Raw genomic sequence first — 20262 nt, forward strand, 5'->3', positions numbered from 1 at the left:
TCATGTGTAACAACTTCAATTTTACAATAGAAACATTCAAATATTATAATCACTAAACTCGAAATTATAACGGACAATGAAACTAACAAAGAGAACTATTGTAGAACGTAACTAGAAGGAAGATGAGAAACATAGATTCAAAAAATTGGGACGAGAGGACTAAACATTTTTTCTCAACAATATGCATACATCATTGTTTCTCAATTGAGCCTCATTCCAATATTGTTACTTCTTCTCGGCCAAATAACAATGTTGTAGTGCGCTTCCTACCAATTGTACACCTAATGGAAGGTTAAATTTTATTTTTTTTACATATATTACCATTAAATTTATAATGGTTGACATCATTAAGTACCTTTACTTATGAGTATTTGATTGTGCATAACAACGAATGAACCATCAAAAACATTTTAGACCTTAAGTTTTTTTTGTTTTTTTTTTTAAAAAAAAAAAACTCGAGTCAATTATTTTTACTAGTCTGCATTGACTTAATACTTTTTTTAAGAAATTACTCATCTGTTAAGAATCTCTTTTATTCAATTATTCATATTAACTATATTTTAAAATTTAAAAGTTGATTATTAATAGTTCATGTAAATTGTATTTTTTCTGTTTCTAATCACTTGATCACTTTTTTTCTAGTTATTTCAATTACTTATTTATTTTGACGAATCAAGAAAGGACAAAAAAAAATTCTCTATTATACCCTCAATTTATTATTTTAAAAAATGCAATTTCTTGAAAATATTAAGTTTCTAATTCATTCACTTCATAATTAATAGGGGTAAAATGGTAAACTCACTATATCAATTATTGTTTTTTTAATAAGCGTATCAATGCAAGAGTGGATAATTAATTAGAGGCTGAGGGGGTAATATTTAATGATAAGAGTTTAAGTTATTATGTTGCGCTTTTCGAAAGTCAATTTAATTTTTGAAGGTAAACTAAATTACATTAGTTTGATATTTTAAACTAAAAATTTAAATATTCAAAAATTATACACGAAAAGTACTATAAATTGCACTTTTAATATTAATATGATTAAACAACACATCGTACATGGAAGAAATAAATTTGCACCGGGTGTTTACATCAAACCAATGCAAAATGCATTATTACGTGATTTAATGAAGTAAAAAGAATTATAAATTTAAACACATGACATGCATATAGTGGTTGGTATAAACACCTGGTGTGGATAAATTTTACCCCATCATACATAAGTATTAATCAAAAATTTTAAAATATTTTTTTAACATAACAACTAAAAAAGACGAAGAAAATAATAAAATAAATATGATTACTTTCCTTCTAAGAACTACTATTGGTTTTGCTATGTAGGCCTTGTCATGTCCAAACTGCATAGGATAATTTAATTAATTCTTCCCCACTTTCCTAGTAGATAAATAATACATGTATTTTAATATTAATTTATAATACAAAAACAAAGAAAGTTGATGCATTACACAAATCAAAAAGTTTTTTCTTCTTTCGAGAAGAGACAAGATTCACGAGTTCGGAGCCTAAAATGAAAAAATAATTAATAAAAAATTTAAAATAGTATATGAAATTTTTTTTAATCAAAACAATAAAATTGCTTATGAAGTAGCGATTTTGTCCGCCGGAGTTAAGCAAAATCGCTGCTATAGCAGCTATTTGTACAATTTGCTTTTTTAAAACCAAAAAAATTACAACAAATCAACGGTTTTGTAAATCAATTTTTTTTAATAAATCGTTGCAAAGGCTGCCTTAGCAGCGATTTACCTATTTACTTAAAAAAAAATTAAACTTTTGAAGAAATACGAATTTTTTTTTAAAAAAATTCTAAGTAAATCGTTGCCAGTACAACGATTTACGAATTTTTTTTTAAGTAAATTGATGCCAATGTAGCTATTTACGAAAAAAATTTAGCGATTTTTTTTTAAGTAAATCGCTGTCTTGGGTATGTCATATAATATATTGCTTTAAGGACCTACCAAGAATCTATGTATATGTCATTTTATTCACATAATTTTCTTGGATAGTAAAACATAAGTGCATCATTTAAAAACCTACCAAACATATTTTTATTTAAAATGAGATAAAAATATGAATAGTTTAAAATACTAATAATATTAAATACATGTTCATCAGTTAGATTTATCTAGTACATTCCTAATCACACCGATTACAGTTCGTGCCTCATTTTGATGATTTCTATGTTGTGTCCATTTATTTGCAAGCGCAGTTGAAGCCTCAAGTTGATTGGTCCTTAGAGTCTTTGGGAATAATTCATTTCCATGTCCAAATCTACAATAAATAAAAATCACCATTACTTAGAATACACTTAAATTTAAAAATGCATATACTAGTATATAAAAAATATTTAATTAAAAAATATGTATACATGCAATAAAGAGATAAATCCACAAACTTCATTTGATTTTTTCATTGAAGCACGGCATAAGCAATTATACAAATATGATAATGTGGTTGCTCCTCATGCTTGTGTTGACATTACATCTAAATTTCTCAAGTCAATTAAAATGTCCAAATTAATCTTATTATTAGATTTATCCAAAAATATTGATCTACCACATAACTATAATAAATATAATTTAAATCTTTGTTGCACTTCATGCTCAGTTGAGTGATCAGTAATATCATCCAAACCTTCAATATACTCAATCAATTTATATGTTAACAATTTACTAACATCAGAAAAACAATCATTATCGGGTAACCATCCTGTTAATTCAAACATCATTTCTTGTCTACCTATAATCCCTAAATCATTAGCTCCATTTAAAATTATAGGACTATCATCTATTATCATTCCGAATAAATTTTCAACATCTTGTAAAGTTATGGTAGCCTCGTCAGTTCGCATGTGAAAAATATGTGTTTCTGGACGCCACCTTTCAACTAAAGTAGAAATTAATCCAGAGTCATACGACACACATCCTACATCAAGAATTTCTTTAAATCTACAATTTTCAAAATACTGACGAATGCGAGAATGTAATGGATGATATTTTATATGTTGCCAAAGTTCAGTATCACCGTGACGCGTATATAAGCAAGACTTCTCTTCTTTTATTCCAAATTCCTTCGGATAATGATGAACTTTGATTTTTATTACATCATGTTCTACTGGACTAGGATGTATGTAAACATTTGACGGATGCATATCTATACATAAAAAATAAAATATTAACATTAATATAAGTATCTAAAGATAAATATATCCACAATATCATATAAAAGTAAAAAATTAATTAAACAAACTAAAAATACAAAAAAATTCAAACTCACCTTATAGAAAAAAGACTTTTAAAAACTTTGAAAAATTGAAAACACATAATAAGGAATGCATTTTTGAAAAACTAACATAGTCATATAATCATAATAACATGTAACAATGGGAGTCCTTGGGAATGGCTTCACAACCCTCGGTATCACCTTTAGGACTGATGTTCTATTAAATATACACTAGATGGGTATCAAAACACCCTTTATACAAAAGGCAACAACTAGTTGTATTGGGATTGCAAAATCTATAGCACAATAGACTTATGTAGTGACAGGATGACTCTCACTCTATAGTAATGAAAAGTTACATTTCAACTTGATTAGAGTATGGATTGAATCTAAAATAAATTCATTGTCTGCATCCATACATCTAAAGTACAAAATATAGAATCGAATATTGACATGCACGACCTTCCGTTACTAGTGATTTGAATATTGTATCAAATTTCATTGTTGGGCCCTTCGTTAATGCTCACATGTGGATCCAAGCCAATATTCAAAAACTTAATTATATTATCACGGGGATAAGGTACATGTATCTCCTAAACTATGTTTAAAGACATCTTTTAACTAAATTAAGGTCATATTATCTCATCGGATTCATTTTTTTTTGTAATTTTATATTACGTGGGACACTCCATAATGCTACACAGTTGATGCACGTAAGAGTTATTTAAATGTCACATAAATTTAAAAAATGTAAAAAAAATTTAATAAAATCTTAATTTAATTAGATAAAATCTCAATCATAGTTTAAAAATACTTTATCCCTATTATCACATGGTAAGTAATTTATTATTGTCGAAACCTCACAAATCAAGCCGTAGTTGAGTAATTTATGATATGTCTTTTATATATTTGGAATGTAGCCTGGACCTTGTTCTGACACTTTTCATATTCTACTTTTTTTTTCCTTTTTTTTTTTAATAAGAAGTGTGAGTTAACTTTGAAGTATCAACTTTCTCCGTTTAAAAAATAATAATCTCTTTTTTAAAAAGAATAATTTTTTATAACAGCTTTTCATTTAGCATGTTTAAGGCCACAAGATTGAAGGGTAATTTTATTCATTTGACATAACTTTAATTTAGGACCACATGATCAAAAGTTTTTTTTATTTTTTTAAACTCCGTGTTAAGTCAAACTAGATTATTTTTTGTAAAACGGAACAAGTATTTTTTTACTTTTAGGTGATATTTTGTCATTTTATGATTAAATGTTAGTGTGTGTATATGTATATATATATGTATATATAATTCCACTTGCATAATATTTGATGAATTTAATAAAAAATATCAAATTAAGTATAATATATTTTTTATGGGTTAGGTTTGGATCAAATTTTACCTAGATGACCGCAAACACCCTACCAATGAGGGAATATTATATAATGCAGTGTAACATACAAACAATACACCACTTATTTTACTTTACTACTTACTAATAACAAAATAGATACACCACTACCTAAATATTCTTTTCTCTAGCTCATAATTATCATTGTAGCTAATCAATAATCACAACTAGAGAAAAATGGGATCTCAAGGTCCAATAGATCCATTCATTCATGTTTTTCTCATTTCATTTCCTGGTCAAGGACATGTCAATCCATTACTTCGACTTGGCAAACGCCTCGCCTCTAAAGGTGTCCTGGTCACCTTTTGCGCACCTGAATGTGTAGGCAAGGATATGAGAGAAGCCAATAAGAACATAATTAGTGATGAGCCAACTCCTTATGGAGACGGTTTCATTAGATTTGAGTTTTTCAATGGATGGGAGTATACTCAGCCTAAAGAGAATCGCCAGCTCGAAACAGAGCTGGCGAATCTTGAATCTTTAGGCAGGGTATTACTCCCTGAAATGATAAAACAGAACGAAGCGAATGGTCGTCCTGTTTCATGTCTAATCAACAATCCATTTCTTCCATGGGTATGTGATGTAGCTAAAAGTCTTGATATACCTTATGCTGTCCTTTGGGTACAATCTTGTGCTAGTTTCTCTACTTACTATCACTATCATTTCAATCTTGAAAATTTCCCAAATGAATCAAATCCTCACATTGATGTTCATTTGCCTAACATGCCAATCCTCAAATGGGATGAACTTCCTAGTTTCTTGCTCCCATATAATCCATTTCCTGTCTTAGCAAACGTAGTTTTGCGCCAATTCAATTACCTATCTAACCCCATTCGTATTTTCATCGAGTCATTTGAAGAGCTCGAAAAAGATATAGTGAACTACATGTCCAATTTTTTTCCCATCAAGACCGTTGGTCCATTAATAGTCGATGAACACTCAAAAATCGGAGAAAATATTCGTGCTGACTTAGTGAAGGCTGATAGCTCCATCACTCAATGGCTCAACTCCAAGCCACCATCCTCAGTTGTTTACATTTCTTTTGGAAGCATCGTTGTTCCAAGCCAGGAACAAGTCGATGAGATTGCCTACGGGCTATTGGATTCAGGGCTAAACTTCTTGTGGATCATGAAGCCACCTCGAAAAAACTCATCCTTCCCCACAGTAGTCTTGCCACAAGGCTATTTGGACAAAGTTGGGAATAAAGGAAAAGTTGTGGAATGGTGTTTGCAAGAAGAGGTTTTAGCACATCCGTCTTTAGTCTGTTTCCTGACTCACTGTGGATGGAATTCGTCAATGGAGGCTATCGTGAATGGTGTCCCTATCGTGGCATTTCCACAATGGGGGGATCAAGTCACGAATGCTAAGTACTTAGTGGACGAATTCAAAATAGGCGTAAGACTATCTAGAGGTGTGACAGAGAAGAGGACTATTCCTCGATACGAAGTTGAACAATCTTTGCACGAGGTGTCCAGTGGTCCTAAGGCCGCGGAGATGAAATCAAATGCATTGAATTGGAAGAAGAAAGCCGCGGAGGCAGTGGCGGGAGGTGGTTCATCCGATCAGAATTTGCAGTGTTTTATTGATGAACTTGTAACACTACAAAAAAATTGTGAAGTTAGAACCTCTATCCAATTAGTGTAACAAACACACTTTTGTTTATTACATGTAAGCATGAAGCCTTTAAGCCACATTTGTTAGTTTATTTTCGGTACTAGAGTACAAGGTTAGTAGGTAGTCTATTGTTGTTTTGCTTAAGATGACTGGTGTTTGTGATGGTACGAGTTGTGTTATTGTACTTCTTTTTTAATTTTATTTTTATTATTTATTTATTTTACTAATCTATCCCATATGTTGTTATGGAGTTGTCTCTTCTCATATAGACTTTTGCACTAATTCCTTGTTATTTGTTATGTTCGTTTTATTCTCCTTTTTCTTTATACTCAGAGTTGTTGTATTTGAGTCAAGGGTCTTTGAAAACAGTGTCTCCACCATTATGAGATACTGATAAAATCTGCGTATATTTTACCCTCTTCAGAAACCTCATTTATGGAATTTCACTAGATATGCTATTATTGTAAAACAAAGATTGTGTGTAAGTTTATTTCCATTATTCCTAAAGGCATTAAGAATTGTGATTTCATACATGAGCATTCTAGTGTAGAGAATTGTGCTTTCATATAAGACTTCTAAATCTCGTCTAGGAACAAGTCGATGAAACTTCCTAGGGGTTATTGAATTTTGGTGGTTCATGGATTAGAAACATTTTGATCTTGATCTCTATGTTTCTATATTGAAAAGATATAGTACATAAATATATCTTTTAACGTGGCTTCAAATGATATTTATATGTCATGATCCAAAAACGGATATGATGGTACTTGTCTTATTCCATCAAGATAATTCAATCAAAAACTCAATTTATTAAAAAAAATCCTGAAATACACATCTTATGTTTTCTGTATATCCAATATCCCCTTATATTTCTAAAAACCTCTAAAATTTCTTATTTCTTTAATATATCTCAGCAACATATTAATGTGTCTGAGCCAATAATTAATGTATCTGAGCTACATATTATGTATTCGGTTTATTTTATAATGTATTCGAGCTAATTTTTAACATATCCGAGCTACATATTATGTATCCGAGATAGTTTTTAATGTTTTCGAGCTACACATTATGTATCTGATTTACGTTATAATGTATTCGACAAACTGTTTAATGTATCCAAGCTACATATTATGCATTCGGTTAATGTAATTGTGAACTGAAGAGAGATAGATTTGTAATTTCGTATTAAAATTATGTGATTCCTAAAATTTAACCTTAAAAAATGCGGAAGTATAAAAAAACGAAAGACAAGTTATCACGTTTTACAATCGTGAATAAGAATTTGTCGTTAAAGATTACAGAAGTAAAAAAAAATGAAAGATAAGTTATCACATTTTACAATCATAAATAAAATAACGTAATTATAACCTCAAAAAATCTAACTATCACGTGTACAAATCTCTAATTATGACATTAGATTCAAAGAGGTGCTAGTCTGAATGTCTTTTTGATAGTCCATATTCCATTCTTTTTGGTAAACTCTCAAACTAGTCTTATTTCAAAGCAATGACAAGGAGACAACAACAATTTCTATTATCCAAATTAATGCTTCTTGATAAAGAACATCAACTTGAAAAGGGATGTTGACTTTCCAATTATATGATATGATTTTAAAAGATCATTGGAAAATACTATGTTTTAACTATGCAGAATCACACAACTAATATCATGCAAGATACGGTGTGATATTGAACTAGAATCATGATTGTATTTATGAATTTTTGAATATAAATAGTGTATAGTTTATCAATTTGTAATGAACAAAAATACAAAATAGTTTCAACTATTTTTTTATTCTTGTGTTTCAATAGTTATCATAAAGCAGTTGAGGAGAAGAAGATAGACTTTGAGGCTTGAATAATCACTTTTCTTAAAAGAAATATTATATTGATTTCTTATTATTTTTCGTTGTATTTTTGGGATACGTTTAATGTTTCAATATATTCCCTTGTGTCAGTGTGTACATAAGTTTTTGTTAAAGATGTCTAGATGATCATTTGTATGTTACAGTATTGATACAATGGAGACGAGACGAGTCGAGTTGAGGTAACAAGATTTGAAGTAACACAACCAAAAAAAAAAAAAAACTTGCCTTTTGTCACTACCTACTTATCTGATGAGCAGCTCAAACAGATCCATTGATCCAGCACCAGGGTTAGACTCAAAAAGGTGAATTTTGTTTCAGCTCTAGTACAGGGGCTGAAAACTATATTTTAAAAAAGAATATATGAATCAAAAATTTGCTTTATGTAATGTACTAGGTGATATTTTCGATTATCTTAAACCAAATCAAATATCTCCCAGGACGTATGATGGTCCATGAAAACCTCCTGTTACTTTAGGCCCCTTTGTTTTGTGCATGTCAAGACAGCCTATTCAGCAGAGTTGCCTCTGATCACGAACCTCCGGCTGCAGATGCAGCCTCGGCTTGCTTTTTCTTCTCCCGCTTTTTCTTGTTTTTCAATGCATTCTTGCTAAGCTCCCTATATTCATGTGAAATACCGAAAAGATGTATAGTCACTCAGTAGTTGGAAGTTTGAACATCAGAAATATACCCAGAAAACTGGAAAAGGTATGAAGATGTATCATAAAGCTTACCCTGAAGGACTTGCTCCAAATAACTGTCAAAATGAAACAGATGGATACTATCAGCACATTAGTTGTACAAATGGGTTGTGGGGGATTAAAGATAAACAGGAAATAACGCATGGATGAACTTTCAGATGACAGTTTGACATATTTAGACATTCTAAAAGTAGCTCGTAAACCATCGCGTCATTACCACATTGCATGTTAATCATCACAGTAGTTCATGTAAAGGTAACTAATCATATTGCAGTTTTGACTTTGTTTTTTTGTGCAAAAGCTCTGTGACCGGAATAACTTTTGGAGAAATGTTTAGAGAGAATCTTCTGTGAATTCCTAGCTTTAAGTATTTTATTATCAAAATCCTGAAAAGAACAGTCCATTCAGAAAAGCAGGCTTTCAGTAATGGTGTTAAAAGTAACAGACTCAGAATTTTCAGATTAAATAGCAATCATGGAAGGTATAAGTATTTGCTAAACCAGCTCAGTGTGTTATCAATGAACACATGTTGACTTATTAAAAGTAATTAGTACTCAATGAAGTATCCGTTCCATACCTCTGCTTGAACTACAGCAGCAGCTTTGGCATGAGGTGGACGATAAGCAGCAGGTTTTGCTGCAGGAGGATTGGCAGGTGTAGCTTTTGGAACGGCCTGTGTAGCTTTTGGAGCGGCCTGCGTAGCTTTCGATCCTTTCCCTGTAAAGACATTTTGGTTTCAACTCCCATTATAATAGTAAATGGGCATTACATCAAACTTCATTACTAGATTTAAACAGGAGGAACCTGGCACTTTCGCTTCATCTATTTTCACCGAGCTAACTGCCTTCACAAGGTCTTCAATGTCTCCAAATTTTTCAACTGATTCTGGCTTCCAATCAACCTGACAGAGGAATGAACAAAGAAGTAAGCAGGCAAAGCAAATTGGTTTGGGACCAGAAAAGAGAAAACAAATAAGCAAGACTATTATTAACCTGATACAATCTATCAAACATCTTCTTGAAGTACAATGATCCATTGTGGTGAAAGACTTTAACCCTTCAAGAGTATGAAAATAGGCATTAGCTATCATGTATTTGATTAATGAAGTTTCCAAATATATCTGCTTTCATAAACCTGGAAGTACACTTTCTCTTGTCCAACAAAGGCAACATTAAGCATGATCACTATTCACTAGCTTCTCATACCTTTAGAATCACTTATGGCTTTTCAAACAAGATTATGAGTTCATGCAGTTACATTAGGGCCATAATTCAATAGAGCCAACTTTTAGTAAGGAATATAGATTAATTGCTATAACAATTTATATTAAACTTGCAGGTGGATCGACAACAACATACCCCATATAATCCCACAAGTGTGACCCTTGGAGGGTAAGATGTATGCAGACCTTTCCTCTACCTTTGTGGGGTAGAGAAGTAGTTTCCAATAGACCCTCGGCTCAAAAGAGAAGTTACTCGGAGAAGGGTAGCAAGAAAATATGATAGCAAAATATCAAGATACAGAGTAAATAAAGCAACAAATAGCAAAAAATTACTACGAAGAAAAAGAGGTTACAGAATTACTAAATTACTACTAATATAATAACTAGGATAGGATATGGGCCTAGCCCCTTGCCTCTCCCACTCAATGGGTGACCACACTTGGCTACCTATTGACCTTCTACTGTAATCCTCCAACTCCATACCTATCTAAGGTCATGTCCTCAGTAAGCTAAAGTTACGTAATGTCTTGTTTAATCACCTCCCCAACTCTTTTTCGGCCCATCTCGACCTCTCCTAACTCTTGCTACATCCAACCTCTCACACCTCCAAACTGGCACATTCGTGCGCCTCCTTTTCACATAACTGAACCATCTCAGTCTCACTTTCCTCATCTTGTCCACCCCGGTTTCCACACCCACCTTGGCCCCTGATCATGTCTCTCCTTATGTGTTCACACATCCATATGAGCTTCCTCCTCTCCGCTACATTAATCTTCTGAATGTAGACGTTCTAACTGGTCAGCACTCTGCCCATACAACATTGTTAGTCTAACTAACACACTGTAGAACTTACCCTTAAGTCTTGGCGACACATTTGCAGGTGGATAAACATCAGCAAAGGAAAAAGTTGATAACCAAATTCAAGATTTAAAAAACTATTAAACCAATAGATTAAAAGAAATCAAGTAGTCTAGACAGTCGTCAAGATATCCAAATATATTATAGACTGAAGCAAAATGCAGTGATTTTTACACATTGAATTGTCTAATAATTGCAGAGAAAAAAAAGTTGTCTTTGCAAGCTACAAACCGAAATTTTATACATAAGGTTCTCAAGGTACCTTAGGGTTTAGCCAAAGCACATTTTACACAACAACAAAATCAGCAAAACATATGCATACCCATTATCAACTTGAAGACGTGGAGCTGTTGTGGCAGTCATAAAGTATCGACCATCAGGAGACCATTCACTTGTCACTGACAATTCAGCCCTTGTAGTTCCAAGTTGCTTCTTTTCCCTGTAGTCCCAGAATGCCTGAAATCATGACTAATCACTTAATAGCTAAGCTAGATGAGGAAGAAACTTCTAATTCAAGATCACAAGCAAGCATCACTTAAAGAATCAACTAAGATTTAATAGAACTTTTCTAAGCCTCTAAGAACTTTTCTAAGCCTCTAAGTAGACATGGCAATACAGTATTTTAGTTTTTTCTTTTCTTTTTTTTTTTTTTGGGGGGGGGGGGGGGGGGGGGGGCAAACTTAACAGTTTTGTGTATAAATCTTCAGCACTAAAGGCTGGGATCCCAAATTTACATCATGGAGCTACATACAATTGAGTATACTCAACAAAACTAAACTAGATCCTACTTCATCTTACAAAGAACCTAGGATATCTATAACAGTTATAGGATATAGGATCATTTACATACTCAGAACTGCACCAATAGCAAAAAGTGATAGTGCAATTCATTTTAATCATATGTAAAGGACTACTAATGCCCTCATAACATCTCAAGTTTCCCTCCTTCCATACGGTCCACCAAATCACTGTTGGGACAATTTTCCATCTGTTTTGTCTCTACTGCCACTACCTTCATTGTTCCAGCTTTCTATAGCCAGACTTGCCCTTCGTGGCATGGTCCAACTTGTGCCCCTGAAGCTGGTAAACAAGTTCCAAAGTTGTCTAACCACCTATGTTGCTCGGACTCTTCAAAAATGTCATCACGTGCGTGTCAAATCTTTCAAAAGTAGTGCATTTTTTTTTTTTTCAAACTGGTAACATTGTATTCCTCAGCATTAAGGGCTATCCTGGCCACAGATGTGGTAACATTTTTGGAGAGTCCGAGCAACTTAGCCAATGACCCTGCAATGAAGAAACATATGGTTGATTGTCTCTGCCTATTGCCCACAAAAAAAAACATCTAGGACACATACGCATTCCCCTCTTCATGAGATTCTCCTGAATTAGTTCTGCCTCTTTTACTACCAACCAAGTAAAGACTGCCACCTTATATGGAGTTTTGACTTTACAGATAAGCTTCCAAGGCAAAAATCTGAGTGAGTCACCATTTGATACAGATTCTTGTAGGCACAGCTAACTGTGAAGATACCTTTGCTGTGATAAATACACCTGAGAGTGTTTTCTCCCTCTTCCAGTCCTCCAACATGGTCTAGGGTGCCATAAAATTCAGCTAACCTATCCACCTCCCAGTCTTGTATCATCCTTCTGTATGTTAAGTTCCATCCATGGATGGACCAGACTTCTTGCACAGTGGCATGTTGTTGTTCATTCATTAAATAAATGTCAGGAAAGAGCTGCTTGAGGCTGCCAATTCCTAACCAGTTATCATCCCAAAACAAAATCTTCCTTCCATTGTTTACATTGAATCTAGTTCTTTGAAAGAAACTATGCCACAAATTTCTGAATTGATCTCCATAGGCAGAAGTCACTTCCTTACTTTTCCAACAGTCCTTTAGTTTTGTTCAAATAACTATAGCATAAATAAGGTCAAAGTGCAGACAGGCTGCACTTGCCAAAAGATGAAGCTAGTTCTACCACTAGAGCACAATTTTGGCAGGCAGTTAGGCAATGAAGGTCATAAACCTAGGTCATGGAGTTCATGATACCCTACCAGGACCTGTGTAGCTGAGTAAATATTCAAATTTTCTCAGAAAATAAAAATTTTTAACCTTAGATGTCGTCCTACATGCCAAACCTATGCTCTTTATAACTTGTATTAACGATTCATATGTGAGTAAGAAAGATTTAACCCAACATTACATTAACCAAAATGGATTAGAAGTTGATAACAGATCCATGGCCGAGTAGGAAATAGAGGTGGCTTTGAGTGGCATTGAGATAGCACCAGGAAAACGGTTCCAACATGTCAATCACTAGGTTATACTAGCAAACATTTTCATTTGTCTAGATGTACCATTATGCACGGGTGTAATTTTAGTAAGGATATTATGTACCGATTCTTCAAACTATATAAGATTAGCAAAATGCCTCTTTACCTTTTGAGGTAAGAGGAAAAGTCTGTGCTCTCTACGCTCCCCAGACCGCACATTGTGGGATTATACTACGTATGTTGTTGTACTAAGAATTAGCAAAACCTACAGCTACTTGTACCAAATACTTATACATACCATATCCCATAAACACCCACAAACAGAGGTAGATAATTTAATGTAAATAGGGTTAGATAATCAAGTGTTAAGGATAAGCAACTAATTAGTATTGTGTGGTTAAAAGGACAACTAAGAACATCAGGAATTGACTTGTTCAAATTCAAGTAGGGAAAGGATAGCTTGGCATATTCCAAGTGTCATGGATTAGAATTCATCGGGCAAAGCAACTAAAGAAAGAAAATGAGAAAAAGGAGTAAAGTTGAGCCAACAATCCGAAAAAGAAGAATGGAGGACTAAGAGACATAAGTAATAGTTTGCCAATTTGAACAACTAAAATTACAAGTGTTAGACTACTATTAAGTGCCATATACTAAAGAAACTCATTTTGATCAGATAAAAGAAACCATCTAACCACATTAATCGCCATATCTATTTAGTCTTTTTGGATAATGATGGTGTCTAGGATAGCTTGGGCAAAAAACCTCGACTATCCCATCGGTTACGTGCTCTCTCACCAGCATTGTACCGGATAATTCTGCCACCAATGCTTAGGCAGATGAGAAGACATCACCTAGTGTTCCTTCCGATCTGAACCCTGCTCTCCAAGTTTCGCACTCATTTCGTTTACCACCAGGCACACCCTTGGATGCCACATAATTCGCCATGCCAAAATTCTCAAATTTATATGACATAATTGTTGGAGGCCAAATCTGAGTTAAAAGGTTGGGAGATTGATGAACATACAGAAGGATCGAACTTGCTGGAAAATTAACCCGGAAAGCTGTCAGAATGAGATATTTGAACATCTTTTTGTCATAAGAATCACCTAAATATTCTATTTGTCAAGAGAACTCAACAAACTAAAGAACAGTTGAAAAATCACTGGAGATTGTTGCCATTTATGAGCGCCTTATGGTGCAGGATAATCTTATTATAGTGGGTGTACAGTAAGTAAAATCTTTGTCAGCAAAAGACGCTGTTGTAATAGACTATTCAAAACCTAGTGATCAGAATATTAAATTAAATCTCAAATGAATAAAAAAGGAATTACTTATGTCAGCAAAAGACGCTGTTGTAATAGACTATTCAAAACCTAGTGATCAGAATATTAAATTAAATCTCAAATGAATAAAAAAGGAAGGCACAAACTTGTTTGAGCCTCACAGAAATTAGGGTTCAGGTGATCAAAATTGGTTAGGTTTAGAATGAAGAATCAACCACCATGAGCTAGAAATTCAAAGAATTGTCGGAAATCCGAACAGGGTTCACGCACTGAGCATAATATTTACAAGAGCAAAAAGGCTCGGCAAACAAGAAAGTTTAAGGAAAACATGAGACAAATGACATTTCTTATCTCAGATAATTGTTGGCAAATGTGAAGTAATTCTAACAAAAATTTGATGCCATACGAGATATAGTAGAAACAAGGACAAAGATGAGAGAATGAGCAAAGAACAATGACTTGCATGTGAATCCCTTTAGAGAGATATAACATGTACATTGTTGTATTACTACTACACCTGATACATTATAATTGCCTATGTCCCATTTTTAATGTGGCATGCTATCATTTTAGTCCGTCCCAAAAAGAATGACGCTTTTATATATTTAAAAACAATTCGCCTTTAACTTCTCATCTACCTTTAATGAGGTGATGTACAAGTTACAACCATACAAATGTCTATGGCTTGTTTTACACCACAAGTTTCAAAAGTCTTACACATCATCCTAAACTTTGTGTATGGACTATGTTCAAACACCGTAACATAAAATGGGATGGAGGGAGTATATTATTAAATACATTTGTTTACAGTACACTTAACTATTGAACCTATACTTAACTATCTAATATCTTTTGTTGCTCAGGAGGAACCAAATGGTCTTATACACTGATTGTGCTGATGGTTACATGTATTAAAGAGTTTCCTCGGGCATTTGGTGTGACTGTAAGCTTAGCATAATTAGGAGTTTGGCATGCCTCCAGTGACTGATCAATTTGTGTCCTATTCAACACTTAAATCTAAGTTTTCTACTTTCTTGATAAATTTTATGTGATATTTGTTCCTTTTTAATCTATCTTAAAGAGATTGATACCTTTCCATATTTGGAACTATTCAACTATAACATCACTACTTTACTGATTAACTCTTTATTCACATGACTTCTTGTGACACCACTTGATGCAAAAACTGATTTTTATTAGAAGAAATAAAGATTGATGTCTTTCCATCTCTCATTAAATTGTTGGTAGTGAGGGTAACTTTGATACTTATATTTATCATATTTGCCAAAAGTCATTTATTTTGATAAGTAATAGCCAGCCATGATATTTGACACAGATATAAGAGTTATGGGCATTTCTGACATCTCTATAGGATAAATTATCTAATTATGCATACCATGTCTCCTGGTAAGTTACCAAAGCCTGCCAAGCATATAACTGTAGAACAATGTTAAGGCAAACAAAAGCAAAAACTGCTAACTGTGGAAATAAACTAGCCGTATGAACTAGCCCTTGTATGTTTTTTTTTTCCAATGACCAAATAGATAATGAAGCAAATAAGGAAAATCATTTATTTACTAAGTAAAGGATACAATTCCCCAATGGATTCCATCTGATAGTGTTGTATGGGCCTGTTCCAAGCTCAAGTAGAGGATTGCACTTCTTGTCAAAAACCGTGGCCATAGCAGGCATAACTAAGTGATTTAAGGATAGCAGAAACATCCAAAAAATATGAGACACTACATTCAACAGAAATATAGGAATGCTAGCTGCATATTTTCTTTCTTTTTTTAACAGTAGCATTAAGGCTATCTTGCCCACTTTATTACTACTTCTGACATAGCATAGGTACCAACTGACCCTACCCACCAAGGGCCAGATAGGAAGATTTCACCTAGCTTTTTGACTGTTATTCTACCCCTTTAAAGGCGGATACTAGCTGCAAATTAATTTTGAACAATAGACTTGAAGGAGAAAATAAGAGCTCCTTTGATAGGATGACACTTAGACCCTATCAATTAACTGAGCACAAGTTTGTTGAATATATAAAAGCCAAATGATCTAATGCACTTGACCTAAGACCATCGACCAAAAAATATGTACGCTAGATGTCCTCCACCATCTAACAGGTATCTTGTTTTTTTTATTCTGCATTTCTCTTAATTGAGAAAGAAGGTTTAAGAAGGAATAGTTAAATAGAAAAGCTGGAACACCAGGAACCACGAATGAGAGAATAATGAACCAAGCTCTGACCTTCGACAATTAATCACAAGTGTGCATATTTTAAAACTTTTACCTTGTTTAGAAAGAAGTTGCATCGAATTTCAAACTTCGATAACATTTCTTCCAATATTCTTGTCTTCAAATTGTATGGCTTTTCATTAATGGGAAGCCAGTGCACAAAGCATCCCGCTTTAGTAGGGTGCGGGGAAGGGCCGCACTCCAAAGGGGTGTCATGTAGACAGTCTAAACTAATGCAATCATTAGTGGCTGCTTCGACGGTTCAAACCCATGACTTATAGGTCACGCGGAGACAACTTTATCGTTGCTCCAAACCTCTCCTTCATGAAAAGTGTGTAATATTTACATAAGACTCTTTTCACAATCTTCTTTTTTCCTCTTCTCTAAGGTTTTCTTTTCATTTCTTGGTAACAGTTTCACAAGTCTTAAGATTAGAATTTAGTAAAGGATACATCCATAAACAACTGCAAATTCTTTACCCGAATAGGACCATTGAACATCATGAATAGGGCCTTCTTTACCTGCAACATACCAAAGATCACTAAATTCCAAATTCACTCATTCAACACAACTTTTTTTCTGAAAATAAGAAGACGAACGAACATACGAAGAGGCACAAGCCCTTCATGGGCCCCATCAGTAGTCAAGTAGTTCAACTTTGATTCTCCATAGTAACTCTGGTTTGTTTTATCAACATCTGATTGGACCACCACTAGGAGCCCTGTAGAACCAGAGTTCCAGCTCAGTTGCACAGTTGAGCACCTGAAGAAGCTACGTCGAGCAACAGGTTGACTTTGTAAGTCCTTTCCACAAGCATATATCTGAACACTGGCTGGCATTCCCTGCACAATTAATCTCCGAAAGGTTATTTAGGAACCCTGAGAACTGTCAGCCCAAGCACTAAACACTTCAAGAATTTTCTATTGCATTTGTGTGGTAATCTGATTGCAGAAAAGTGATGAAACTAAGGAAGTATTTTATCATCGATCCTGTCCATATATATTGGTTTTTGGACATTACTATGTCAAAAAGAATTCTAAAATAGTCAAATGATTTCTTAGATTAACTTAGTTGACTACTCTCTGTAGCAATTTCACTACAACAAACATGTTGTACTGTGTTTCCCAAAAACATAACTCTCTGCAAGACAGCTCATTTGATATCTGGTTTAATATGTGCCTCCCATATAGGATTTATTATAAAAGCTTGTCATATATTCCCAAAGCCTCAAGGTGTAACATTTATATTACATGGAGCAGTTTAGACAGCTTCTGGAAAATGTTTTTTGAATTTATAGGAAATATTCTGGATGAAATGCACTTCAATGAAACTTAACAGTTGCACTCAATCGTAGTTGTGTCAAGTTGTCTAACAATATGCAAAATATGGATTAGTTATAGAGTCAGCAAGCATATCGAAATGATAATACATGGATGTTTTAAATTCATTATTAATGAGTATCCAACAATTCTCTTCCTGAACTGCAAAATGGACCTTAGATTCTGGAACAAATGCAGCCACATATGATCCAGGGGCTTTAGAAAGCTCCAATGCAGCAATCCCAGGAACTCGAAGCCGATTAACGAATCCCTTAGAGAAATCCCTAGGATCAAAAGATTGGATCTCATTTGTTGCCAAACGACATGCAACAGTTTCGTCAGAGCTGAAATGTACTGAAGGCCTGAAGAAAGTAGAATCCAAATGAACAAAATACAATAAAATTATGAACATAAATTTCCACAGACAGCCAAAGCACAAGAAAAATTACCATGTAACTTTAGTCATATTTTTCTGGAAGAGTTGGTAAGCAAATTCACCATTTTCTATCTTCCACAAGACTACGTTCTTATGCTGAGGAGATGAACATTTTTGGAAGGTTTGAAGATAAGTCCCGCAAGGAGAGATGACTGCTGCAAGAACATTTGGGACATCAAAGGACCTAACCTCTGTCAAGGTTTTGCAATCAAAGATGCTAATTACAGAGTCTGATTTCGTAACCATAAGTTTGGACCCATCATCACTAAACTTTGCACTGGTACAAGGAACCGTATCCAGCTTGACACCAGGTTCCCCGCTCAGGAAAGGAGGTCCATTCCAAATTAAAAAACCTTCTGGTCCTCTTACTAAAATCTCCAATGAGGAGGAAGGTTCCACAACCGCCATCCTAACATTACGCCATACATCAAACCACCAATACCAGAATTAACATCAGTCACATTTACAGAAGTTGAGACTAAGAGTTTATATATGCTATATAGGATATAAATGATTTTCCACAACTTCTTTAAAATTCACAAGATAGGGAATCAAACCCTCACCAACAAGGTGAAAGTTCATATAGCCATAGCCAACCAAATGAGCTACTAAAATTCCCGATTTTCCACAACTCAAGGTAACCAAACACTTAAAATTGATTTCTCAATGAAAAGATGAAGAATTAACCCCATCATCTGAAAAAATATTGAAACTAAAACATTCAATAAACTTGACATTGATAGAGAAAGTATCAATTACAACAAACATACCCATTGTAATCCCACAAGTGGGGCGTGGAAAGAATGGTCCTTACATAAACTTAACCCTACCTTTGTGAAGCCAGAGAGAAGCTGTTTCCGATATACCCTCGGCTCAAGAAGAAAGTATCAATTACATTATAAAAACCCAATCTTTTTGTTGAAGTTTGTATTTTTATGATAGTATAGCCGACTGCACTAGTGGACTAATCTATATGACATACTAAATAGAGAAAAAAACAACACCCAAAGAATTTTTTTTTGATATATTCACTATAGAAAACAAAGAGAAGTCAATTATTTGTTATGAAAACATGATTTCACTTTCTCCACTTGATTTTTAAACAGCTCTAGATTACCAAGTAATTAAAGTGAAAATCTCAACAACAAAAATTCAACTTTTCGGTATGTTTGTGCTGTAAATGTGCATTGAGGTTTGCATAATATTAAATTAACTTACCAGAAAAATGAATTTCAGAATCACTGGATTCACCGATTTGTGTTCAGTTGAAGTATTTCCGATTTTTGTGTAGACTGATAATGGGGAAGTTGATGAGAGGGAGAACTAAAAGAGTTGCTGCCTCTGCTGCTGCTGTCGTGGCGTGGCCCCGGTCGCGGATGGGTGGGAGCGCCGATGGGGGTGCGTCGGGGTGGGTCAGGGTGAGAGAGTAGTGAGACTTGGACTTAGGTTTTGATATTATCATTTTATCATTTTTTTTAAAAGGATCAAATATGTCCATAAATTATTTGAAACGGTCTAGTTGTATTCCATTTAAAGTTTGATTTCATTCATACTTTCATCGTTCAATTTTTTTTTTTTGCATAAATATGCCCTTATGGAAGTTCGTTGATCTTTTGAATATATCCAACTCATTTTTCATTTTTTTAAATGTCGCATGATATTGTCATGTCATTTAGACATTATCACATGGCATTTTTATATGAAAATAAAAAGGGATCAATTATGCCCCTAAAGTTCAGACTCATAAACATCTAATTCGACTCATAAATTAACTGTCTTTTATGTAAACTATCCGATCCATTTTCAAC

General features: G+C 33.8%; 2 protein-coding genes across 2 annotated transcripts; one reads left to right on the top strand and one right to left on the bottom strand.

Moving 5' to 3' along the window:
* The first annotated feature begins 664 nt into the window (after window positions 1–664).
* Window positions 665–6522, top strand: LOC101250429 (gallate 1-beta-glucosyltransferase 84A24-like). Its single transcript, XM_069288175.1, has one exon. It carries the CDS (start codon window positions 4822–4824, stop codon window positions 6286–6288), a length of 1467 nt encoding a protein of 488 aa, XP_069144276.1. The 5' UTR covers window positions 665–4821; the 3' UTR covers window positions 6289–6522.
* A 1891-nt stretch (window positions 6523–8413) lies between these two features.
* Window positions 8414–19975, bottom strand: LOC101250716 (uncharacterized). The gene is made up of 13 exons (XM_004244705.5): window positions 19673–19975; window positions 18468–18863; window positions 18194–18380; window positions 17307–17541; window positions 17152–17220; window positions 16051–16152; window positions 15855–15895; window positions 11226–11359; window positions 9816–9879; window positions 9628–9724; window positions 9401–9540; window positions 8857–8879; window positions 8414–8741 (listed from the first exon to the last, which is right to left on the bottom strand). The coding sequence occupies exons 2-13, from the start codon at window positions 18860–18862 to the stop codon at window positions 8654–8656; spliced, it is 1575 nt and encodes a 524-aa protein (XP_004244753.1). The 5' UTR covers window position 18863; window positions 19673–19975; the 3' UTR covers window positions 8414–8653.
* Between the last annotated feature and the right edge of the window lie 287 nt (window positions 19976–20262).

Source organism: Solanum lycopersicum, chromosome 8 (assembly GCF_036512215.1).
Source record: "Solanum lycopersicum chromosome 8, SLM_r2.1".
NCBI classification, from domain to species: Eukaryota; Viridiplantae; Streptophyta; class Magnoliopsida; order Solanales; family Solanaceae; genus Solanum; species Solanum lycopersicum.